This window comes from Takifugu flavidus, chromosome 5 (genome assembly GCF_003711565.1).
Source record: "Takifugu flavidus isolate HTHZ2018 chromosome 5, ASM371156v2, whole genome shotgun sequence".
Taxonomy (NCBI): domain Eukaryota; kingdom Metazoa; phylum Chordata; class Actinopteri; order Tetraodontiformes; family Tetraodontidae; genus Takifugu; species Takifugu flavidus.
The window spans coordinates 5,997,619-6,008,568 of record NC_079524.1 but is presented as its reverse complement, the minus strand read 5'-3'; the positions used below and the strand labels follow the sequence as shown (position 1 = coordinate 6,008,568).

The 10,950-nt window shown below is 42.4% G+C and overlaps 2 protein-coding genes across 2 annotated transcripts; both read left to right on the top strand.

Annotated features, from left to right (window-relative positions):
• Positions 1-27: 27 nt before the first annotated feature.
• Positions 28-4,960, top strand: tfip11 (tuftelin interacting protein 11). Its single transcript, XM_057033949.1, has 15 exons — positions 28-323; positions 710-917; positions 1,028-1,190; positions 1,269-1,425; positions 1,543-1,670; positions 1,751-1,912; positions 2,139-2,330; positions 2,595-2,774; positions 2,974-3,108; positions 3,183-3,286; positions 3,374-3,542; positions 3,652-3,895; positions 3,998-4,140; positions 4,234-4,396; positions 4,508-4,960. The coding sequence occupies exons 2-15, from the start codon at positions 712-714 to the stop codon at positions 4,852-4,854; spliced, it is 2,493 nt and encodes an 830-aa protein (XP_056889929.1). The 5' UTR covers positions 28-323; positions 710-711; the 3' UTR covers positions 4,855-4,960.
• A 169-nt stretch (positions 4,961-5,129) lies between these two features.
• Positions 5,130-10,648, top strand: thoc5 (THO complex 5). Its single transcript, XM_057033968.1, has 20 exons — positions 5,130-5,285; positions 5,507-5,611; positions 6,023-6,166; positions 6,271-6,384; positions 6,486-6,583; positions 7,270-7,416; positions 7,522-7,636; positions 7,812-7,944; positions 8,032-8,109; positions 8,248-8,291; positions 8,466-8,565; positions 8,784-8,892; positions 8,961-9,062; positions 9,163-9,259; positions 9,342-9,453; positions 9,528-9,631; positions 9,717-9,804; positions 9,890-10,005; positions 10,099-10,289; positions 10,370-10,648. Exons 2-20 carry the CDS (start codon positions 5,513-5,515, stop codon positions 10,431-10,433), a joined length of 2,055 nt encoding a protein of 684 aa, XP_056889948.1. The 5' UTR covers positions 5,130-5,285; positions 5,507-5,512; the 3' UTR covers positions 10,434-10,648.
• Positions 10,649-10,950: the final 302 nt, after the last annotated feature.

Below are 10,950 nucleotides of genomic sequence, written 5' to 3'. Positions count from 1 at the left end.
ACCTCTTCCGGTGCTTTTTCTTTTTTAAAGGAAAGCGCAGTGATATCTGTACGTTAATAATAGGTAAATTGTTTAACGAAGCAAATAAAAAAAACAAAAACAAAAAAAAAACATGTTGTCAATGCATCAGAATAAGCGCCAAGGCCAAGGCTTAATTTGACTAGAGATTTTAGTAAGATTGGTACGGCAACATTCATTGTGACAACCGGAAGTAGCCATTCTGCAATTTTACGACGAATGACACGAAGTTGCGTTCCTTGAGCTAAGGTTGCTTATGAGTAATGCATGTTTAAACTCTAAACAGAACGAATAAAAGTTTTCAGGTGAGTGAAAATATCCCATTTCTTGTGACTCTACTTAGTGTTTATGTGTTAGGACGACCGCTTTAAAATAGCTGTAGCTCATTATTAGCAACGAAACAACGTTTCTTGGCTAATAACATATATCATCTAGTAGTCTAGTCATTTAAATGCAGTATTTGTGTTTCTGTCTGACTTCATCTATGCTAGGAACGTACCAAGAACGGTTTATTAACCAAACATTATTTTGAAATAAATACCGGTACCGCCACTTAGTTTAGAGACTTATAAGACACCTCTTTTGGCTTTACTGAACAAGCCTGTGTGTTAAGGTTCGTCTTTGGAAACTGACAGTGTGTTTAAAATACATTAAGGTGTTAAACTGTATTAACTGTTGACATTTTGTCCAGTAATGTCAATGTCTCATCTCTATGGACGGAGAGATGAGGATGATGAAGGTGTGGAGGTGGAAAGCTTTGAGGTGACAGACTGGGACCTGGCCAATGAGTTTAACCCAGACCGCCGCAAATACAGGCAGACCAAGGAACAAGCAACATATGGCATTTGGGCTGAACGGGACTCGGATGAGGACGAACGGCCTAGTTTTGGAAACAAAAAGTAAAACTCTAACAGTCGTATCACTGTCAGTTTTGGGTCAATTCTGTTTACCTATGTAAATGACAAGGGCAAAATTTGTCCTGACACTTTTTTGTTTTGTTCATTTATAGATCCAAAGATTACACTGCACCAGTGAACTTTGTGAGTGCTGGTCTGCGTAAAACTGCATCTGAAGAGAAACGGCAAAAAGAAGAAGGCTCAGATGACTCTGATGGTAGCGGTCCTTCTGCACCTCCCCTCTCTCGCGGCACTGCACCCAAAAAACTTCAGATGGTGAATATAATTTTTTTTGTCCTTTTAAAAATATGGTACATTGCATTATGTATATTGTAACAAAATGCATTTTCCCAGGGTAATTTTGGGGGTACCAAGCACCAGAGGTTTGCAGGTGGCATACAGACGGGTAAAGGTCTAGGAAGCTGGGAGAAGCATACAAAAGGAATTGGACAAAAACTGCTGCAGAAAATGGGATACCAAGCAGGCAAAGGCCTGGGCAAGAATGCTCAAGGTGGGAAGACTTGAAATGGCAGTATTGCTGAGCTGTTTACCAACATTGCATTTCTTTTTTGATTTTTATATAGTAGTTGTACTGTATATTCTAACATTCCACCTGTTATTCTTACAGGCATTTTAAATCCCATTGAGGCAAAGGTACGTAAAGGAAAGGGAGCCGTGGGTGCTTATGGTAATGAACGAACTCACCAGAGTCTTCAGGATTTCCCAGTAGTTGACTCAGAGGAAGAGGAAGAAAAGGTACACCCAAGATAATATCAGCTGCACCAGCCATCTTTATTTAACATTAATCAATAAAATGTATCTGTTTATATTTGTAGGAATTTCAGAAAGAGTTAGGACAGTGGCGTAAGGATCCTGCAGGCACTGGAGTGAAGAAGAAACCAAAGTACTCTTATAAAACTGTCGACGAGCTAAAAGCTAAAGGAAAGTTGGCAGCTCGGAGCACAGCGGCGTCCGCAGGAGAGTTGGCGCAGGTCAAGGTATGTTTCACATGAGTTACTTTAGAGCTGGCCTAAAGGATCAGCAGCCGTTCTATCCATACCTACACAATATAGGTTCTGTACATAGCATTTGTGCTTCTTTTCTGCATTTTACACACTCAAAGAACAGTTGGTGATAATGTAAATTTGTGGATATTTGACAGTATGTGTAAAGGTTTTTTTTCTCTCAAATTAATTCATTCCCATTTATTTTTTCACTTTGTAGGTGATTGATATGACTGGAAGAGAGCAAAAAGTGTACTACAGTTACAGCCAGATGTCCAACAAGCACAGTGTTCCACACGAAGGTCCCCCCAGTCTGACTACTCGGGATCAGAAGGGATCTGGCTTTGCTGTTCCTGAACTGGAGCATAATTTGCAGCTGCTGATTGATCTCACAGAGCAGAACATATTACAGGTACGAGTCAATATTCCATCTAATAATCCTGGCTTGACTGTATTTTGTGTCCTATCTATTTATAACCCTTGACTACTGAAGCTGATATAACATTTTCTAAAGGTTTATAACACATCCATAATATTAGATGTCATTTATGTCAAAGAAAATTCAACTCCCTGCACAGTGTCACACCTACAAGGTGTCTGGTTGGTATGCTTGCACTGTACAATCTGTCTTTCTCTGCCACTTCATGCTTGGTCTCTTCTTTGTTAATGCCTGTAGTCTGCCAGACGTCTGCAGCATGAGAAAGACATAGTTGTGTCTCTGACCCACGAGGCAAAAGCGCTGCAGATTACACTGGACACTGAGCAAAAGGCAATCCAGAGAATGGAGGCTGTACAGGCACTGGTGGATCGTTTTCCTTCTGAGGACATGGCACCAGGGGAGGGACCCACCCTGCAGGTGAGCACACACGGACCAAGACAGCATTCAGCACAAAGTGTCATACCTCCTCTTTGTTGGACCAGTAAATCTGATCACAGGTTGATGTGTGACTCAGAACTCTGTCATGCCAGATTTTACTTTTTAAATGAATTTGTATGTTTTCTTTGTCTCAGACATTCAATTCATGTCGTGAATTCTAGTATATGTGTGGTTTTAGGAGTGTGCAGAAATTTTTGAAACTTTACAATCAGACTATTATGAAGAATACAAAACATTGGGGTTGGGAGAACTTGCTGTACCCGTTGTTCACCCATTGCTGAAAGAAAAACTTCGATCATGGGATCCTCTGAAGGTATGAGTTTTAAGCTTTCCTAATACATTCTTAGTTTATTTGCTTTTTCTTAAGCCAATGTTCTCTGATTTTAGGACCCCTCTTATTGTCTGGAAGAGATTGGTCAGTGGAGGGCCATTCTCGAATCTAGAGACCTTCACTCTAGTGGGCCAGATTCAAACATGGACCCTTACCATAGGTTACTTCAACACTCACCAACATGAAGCTGTGATTCTCTATTTGCATTGAGTGACTATTGTTATCTGTTCCTTCTTTATCGGTTCAGACTTCTGTGGGAAGTTTGGATCCCAGTGATGCGTTCGTGTGTGTTATGCTGGCAGCCCCGTATTGTGAGACCCATGGTGGAATGTGTAGAAATATGGGCTCCTCTCCTCCCCCGCTGGATCACTGATTACTTGTTGGAGCAGCTTCTTTTGCCACGTCTTCAGAGAGAGGCGAGACACACCTAACACACAACTCCTTTTAAGATGGATTTAGAAGTGGAGAATGTCTCGTTACTTATTTTTTAATTATTTCTGTTCATTTACATTTCCTGTTTGGTAGGTGGACAACTGGAACCCTTTAACTGACACAGTACCCATCCACTCCTGGATCCACCCTTGGCTGCTTCTGCTTCAGGCACGTCTAGAACCACTTTACCCACCAATCAGGAGCAAACTAGCCAATGCTTTGCAGAGGTGGCATCCCAGTGACACTTCAGCTCGCCTCATCTTGCAGCCCTGGAAAGATGTTTTCACTCCAGGGGCCTGGGAGGCCTTCATGGTGAAAAACATCATCCCCAAACTAGGTATGTATTTCTCTTTCTGATATCCAATGTGTGAAATGTATTGTTTTTCATCCTTGTCCTTTCAGTTTCTCTTCTTGTGACATCTCCGTGTTTCTTCTCCAGCCTTGTGTCTGGAAGAACTGGTTATCAACCCTCACCAGCAGCAAATGGAGCCATTTAATTGGGTGATGGACTGGGAGGGAATGCTGTCCCCCTCCAGCCTTGTGTCCCTGCTGGTCAAAAACTTCTTTCCAAAGTGGTTACAAGTCAGTTGCAACTCTTTCCTTCCTGTTGCTATGCTATGAATACGAACATGCATCTGGGTTTACTCTTAAATTCTCATATTTTTGTGTGACTAGGTCCTGTGTTTGTGGGTGAATAGCTCTAACTATGATGAAATCATCAAATGGTACTTGGGCTGGAAAAGTATGTTTAGCGATCTCATGCTTTCACAAGTGGTTATTAAGGAGAAGTTTAATGAGGCTTTGGACATCATGAACCGTGCAGTGTCTTCCGGCGGGGGTTAGTATCGCACTGTGTCTCACAAAATAAACAATAATTCCTGTTTCTGTTTTTCAAATATATACTGATATAAAGATGTGATGTATCCATTCTTTCTCATTGCATTCACAGGTGGATATGTTCAACCTGGAGCAAGGGAGAATATTGCATATCTAACACAGACGGAAAGACGAAAAGACTTTCAGTATGAGGCGATGCAGGAACGCCGAGATTCTGAGAGTGTCTCTCACAGAGAAGTCGGCTCTGCTTTGGCAAATAACTTTCTGGATTTTATCCAGGTCAAGGCAGATGAGAACAACATTGTCTTTATGCCCATCGTGTCCAAATACCATGAGGGTAAACAGTTGTACACGTTTGGTCGCATTGTCATTTATATGGACAGAGGGGTTGTGTTTGTGCAAGGAGAGAAAACTTGGGTGCCCACATCTTTGCAGAGTCTGATAGATATGGCTAAATGAGAGTGAACCATTTGGTTTGTTTTTTTTAACATTTCTTGATCCTGTCTTTCTTGGTCCTTAATGTCTTTGTAAATCTGCTAGTGTGTTAATAAAACTTTTGAATGTATGTTGTCTTTTTTATTACTTTTCAACCAGATGTAAATACATTTTTACAAAAAATATGTGGCTTTGACCTTTTGTATTGCATATTTACACACACACACACATATACTGTATATAGCATATTGAATAGTTCCAGAGACATATACTGGATATTTTCAATAAGAGCGTCTGACTGTAGGGGGCAGTGTAGGCACGTTCGTCGACGCTAACCAGTAATTTTGGTACTTCAGGGCTTCCGTCAACTGTTTTATACTGGTCTTCCTTTTGCTAATAAAAAAAGTGGTTTTCGAGCGGTCTTGTATTTTCAGATAAACTCAACCGTTACACAGGTAAGCTAAACGGCATACAAGTCTGGTAAAAAATATATCAGCGTTAGAGTCTATGGGTTTTATAAGCCGAGCAGCTAAGGGCACCTAGCCTGTTGTTCATCTGAAACAGCTACTATGCTAACGTTAGCTGTCCGCTGGCAGAGAAATGCTGCGAAACTATTGCCAGAAAGTTTTCAGATTTTATCAGATTTCCCCCCCATATATCCCCAATCCTTTCGCAGGCACCAATGTCGTCTGATACCCTGAAGAAGCGAAAGTCGAAGGTTCTCCGGGGCGAAGGAGCGGTCCCAGAGATGAAGCGAGGTCGCGTTGAAGGAGACCAGCAGGTATCGACCTACGGCCGCATAAAGCCCGAATTGTTGGACCAACTGTCTAGTGGTTGAAGATAATCGAAGTTGATAAAATCTCCAGTCTGCACTTGTTATTCGCAAATACAATGTAAACGAAAGATTACAATTATAGTTAAAATATCAGTGGTGGGCCGCAGTGGGGGTTCTCATCAGATGTCAGCCTCGACCAACTTGGGACATTAGACCCGGAGTATTCCAGACAAATATTACCTGACAATGGCAAAGATTATAGAGGAACTTGGGGAGATTGAATTGCTTCAATTTAAATTATTTGTCTATTGAACCCCCCTTTTTGAGTATGAAGATAAGTGAGTTGAACTTATGTGAACATCTTTCAATGGTTCAGGGTTACCATTGTTGTTTTGGTTTGTTTTTTTCAACTTTCAGGAGATACGAGTGTATAGTGAGGAGGTTGAGCTGGACAGCAGGGATGCCAAGCAAGATTACAAGCAATTTAAGGAGTCGTGTGACAGTCTGGCTAATCTGATGAGCGAGATTCAGAATCTTAAAGCAAACGGAGCCAAGGAGGGGGTAAGATGCATGTTTAAAGAAAGAAACCATGCAGATTTGTTCTCAAATTTGTGCCTGTGTTCTAAATACAAATGTTAAGCAATAAAATTCACATCTGCTCTCAGTGTGTCGAGGTGGAGCAGAAACGTATGCAGAGCTGCATCCTCTTCATGAATCTGAAAAAACTTAATCGCCTTACTCACATACGATTGAAGAGAGGCAGGGACCAGACGCATGAAGTAAGTCTATAAAGACCTTACACCAATTAGAAAATGGGGCTATGCCTCACCAGAGTCTTTTTATGCTCTTTATTGTCTCTGAACGGTGGTGTCTCTTCCAGGCGAAGCAGCGAGTCGACGTGCTGCACCTTCAACTCCAGAACCTGTTGTATGAGGTTTTGCATCTTCAGAAGGAGATCAGCAAGTGTCTGGAGTTCAAGTTAGTAAAGAATATTCTGCAAAATGTCTTATTTGCAGTTGTAATAGAGGTTTTCCCATTATGCAGAAAGAACAGTAAGAGATTTGTGTATTGTGTATAAGAGGGGATCTGAACTTCTGAGTTTAATCAGGCCTTGGATCTATTCTGGGTCTTGAAATCAGTCCACACGCACCTCACCACAGGTATTGAAGACATCCATTATAAATATAGATGCGTTTAGTCATGCTTCTGAGTATAATTTCACATATACAGTGATCAAAAATATACATTAATCACTTTTGTTTTGGCTCCCATTTCTGTATGAGCTGAACTCAATAATCTAAGACTTTTTCTGTGTACACAAAGGTTCTATTTCACTCAAATATTGTTCACAAATCTGTTTAAATCTTTCTTCTAAATATATATCTTTTGCCGAGATAGTCCACCCACATCATGGGTGTGGCATAGGAACGTGCGTGATAATGCACGGCCCCATGATGTGGGGATCTGTACACAAACCCTGGGAGCTGAAAATGCCCCAGTTCTTGCATGGCCAGCATACTGGCCCAACCCATGTTTGGACCCAACCCATAGTTTTTTGTTGACGGTGTCCACTGTTTTAAATATCGTTTAAAATGTACATATGTGGTATAGTTAATATTGTGTGAGAACTGAAGAGTTCATTGACATATCTTTTTTTACACCAGGTCTAAACATGAAGAAATCGACTTGGTTCCTGAGGAAGAGTTTTACAAGGACGCCCCGCCAGACATTTCAAGGCCCAACCTCACGAAAACCGATTCCCATCAACTCACACTGGCACGACTGGACTGGGAGCTTGAACAGAGGAAGAGGTCCGTAACCTGCACGTGTCATCGCACACAAGTCGCATACTGCCCTCAAAACATGCTTCTCTGAAGCCATAAAGCATGAATTAACCCCTCTGCTTAAACTCTCAGGCTGGCAGAGAAATACAAGGAATCACTGTCCTCAAAAGAAAAGATCCAGAAGAGCATTGAGGTGAAAAAAGAACATCTGTCAAGCTTGCAGCCTGGACTGACTGCTATTATGCAGGTATAACAACTTTATTGCTAGCATTTCAGGTTATTTGGACAATAAAAGCACAATATAAGTATCTTTTTTTGATCAAGTCAGATAATTACCCTCCATGAGTGAGTGTTTCTAAAAATGCATATTTATTGTCTAATCGCAATCAGTGATCCATCTTCCTGTTTGTCTCCAACCACAGGCATCAATTCCTGTGCAGCAGTATCTGTCCATGCCTTTTGAACAAACCCAGAAACAAACAGAGGTTGCCCGCCACCTCCCCCCTCCTCTCTATGTCCTGTTTGTTCAAGCTAATGCCTACGGCGAGGCCTGTGGTGGGTAGCCAGGACCGGTCAAGTTGTACTGGTTGGAGTCCAAAACACACTCTGGAGTGTCAATGCACTTTTTTATTTCTATTTCAGATAAAAACCTGATTGTTTCCATCAATGGTGACGTGGATGAGGCCAAGGCTCTATCCAAACCTCAAGAGGATTCCCAGGGTACTAACAATAATTCTATACTCACGTGACTCCACATTTATGAGACGCATCTTTGTGCAGCTGATTTTCCAGTTGGACTCTGCCGTGTTTGGGTTCGACAGTTTCTCAGATTTATCAACACTTTCTGCTTTCCCACAGATGATGAAAGCGATTCAGATGCAGAGGAAGAGCAGGAGAAAACGGTGCGCTGCACACACACACACACACACACACACACACACGCACGCTCGTGCTCAGATCTTAATAAACACACTCTATTCTGACACATAACCGTTCCTCAACTATCACTTTATAGTTTTGTGGATGTTATTGATCGTTTCCTGCCTTCAGTTGTTTTCTTTTCTTTTACCTTTCAGAAACGGAGACGAGCCACTACAGGTGGCCAGCTGGATGACAAAAGAAGGGAGATGCTGAAAAGGCACCCTCTGTCTCTCTGCATAGATCTCAAGTGTAAAGGTAAGCTCTTCTACCCGTCTGTCACTGTCTACAGGCCTAACGCATGCTGTGGTAAAGGGAATCTTTCCACATTCCTTTATTTTTCCGACCCAGTGCTAACTTTTCAGTGTATAAAATGTTTTTTGTTTCTACCCTATATAGTTGAAATAAATGATTAGTTCGTTGGGCCTCTGTGGCATTAAATGTTGGATTTCTTGATCTCTGGTTTGTTCCCACAGATGGCAGCATCCTTTATCTTTACTTCTACTATCTGATGAATCTGAACATCATGACAGTGAAGACCAAAGTGTCCATTCCCACGGATCTCAACACAACCATCAGCGGAGGGTGTGTTGTGTGCACGTTCGCTCATCTGCATCGGAGTGGAAAGTGTTTAAGACTGTTTTCTTTTTCAGGGATTTGCTGAAATCAGACACTCTGCTCAGCTGTCTGTACGCCGGTGACCACGGAGGAGAAACCCCCAACCCGGCTAACCGCTACCAGTTTGATAAAGTCAGGTGAGAATATCAAAGACGGCTACAAACCGGAAACGCAAGCATCAACGCCGCATTTATTAAACATTTGTGGTTTAATTGTTGCTTCTTCTTTTTTTTCTAGCATTGTTTGCTTCAGTGATTATGTGGAGGAACTCGGCCATCCCTACATGTGGGTCCAGAACCTGGGAGGACTGCAGTTTCCAGTGGGTGCTTCGGAGGTGGGTGTTTATCCGTACTGTCATCCAATAGGAGCACAGACACTTACTGGTATAATGCTGGCGCACTCTCGTTCTTTCCCAGAGTGTTTGCAGTGGCAGCTCCCTGAGTGCCAGCCAGATGGAGAAAACCATGAAGCTGCTCAAGCGACGACTCCAGTCCCGCTTAGCTTTACACCGACAGTTCGCCTCACTGGGTATGTTCCTTGTACCACCACCAGATGAAATAATTTACAAAGATATTCAGACTTAATCGTTCTTGTGTCATCAGAGCACAGCATCATCCCGGTCTCCAGTGAGTGCTTGTACCTGTTCCCTGCTAAGATCATGTCCCGGTTAGTTCGCTGGGTCGCTATCACCTATGAAGAGTACAGGGTGTGTGTATTATTGTATGCATGTGTGCGTGCAGCATTACAGTTAATGTCTAATACTAAGAAGTTCCATATTTTTGTCCATGTAGGACCTGCCTTATACACAACATGTCACTGATGCTGGGCTGGCAAAGGAGACTGATCTGTATTTTATGGGTGTGGTGGAGAGGGGCACAGGTGAGTCTTTGTGCTGCTGGTTATTTGCCCACTATTTGTCATTTTAAGTGTTTAAAAGAAAATCCCTGCCTTAAACTGTGTGCAGCTTGCCTCCAGGCCGCCGTAGTGCTGAATCCCCGTTACCCAGAGGTCTCTCCTCTGTTCTCCCTGTCCCTCAGCTGGAAGGGGGAGCGTAGCGGACAAACTGACGACAACCTCAGGGTACGACTGCTTTCTGCCATACGTGCTCTATAGCTGAGTGTTGTGCACACTCTAATACTAACAGGTTTCCCCACCTTTGCCTCCTTTTACAAGGCTATGGAGAGCGAAGTGAACGTGTTCAAAAATGAACTACAGGGGCCGCATCCGGGTCACCAGCTCTTGACCAATCAGATCTCACGTCTCTGTGTCTGTTTGGACGTGTACCTGGAGACTGAAGGGCAAGACGATGGCGTGGAGGGGCCGAGAGAGTTCCCGCGGGAGAAGATGTGTCTACGCATCGTGAGGTACATTTAAACAACTATTTTTTGACACACTGTAAAGACGGGAAGAGTTTCTGGATCTCTGACAGTTGTGTCTCCCTCAGGGGACCCAATCGTCTGAAGCCGTTCAAGTACAACCACCCTCAGGGCTTCTTCAGTCACCGTTAGATGTCTTCATGGGAAACGTTATCGAGTATACTCAAACCTTCTGAAGTCTGCAATTTGACATTTTGATATATACATTAAAAAAAAATCTTTCAAACTTTTTAAAAAATAATAAAAAACTCTTTTAATTTGAGCCCCTGTTCCATGATGAATGCTGTTATATTCATCTTCTTCTCCCTTCTTGTCAGGGTCTTGCACAATAAATATCAGTCATCCTCTCGTTAAATCTGGTGGACTTTCTGTTTTGGAACTCACACTACATTCCTCCTCCAGCCACTTCTCCCACGCGCATCCTGTTTTTAAGATGCACTCACACATTCAGTGAAACATTTCACATTAAGATGTTCACTTTCAGCAGCTCTTGCCCAGTTATCCAGGTCCCTTTTGACAGTTTTCACCTCATGGTCCAATTGATTGACAGTTTTTAACAAAATATCTTAGAGTTCATGGACAGCTGGAAATACCACATTTTTCTAATGACTGCATGCACCTTTATATCACCTATTCAAGACAAAGAGAA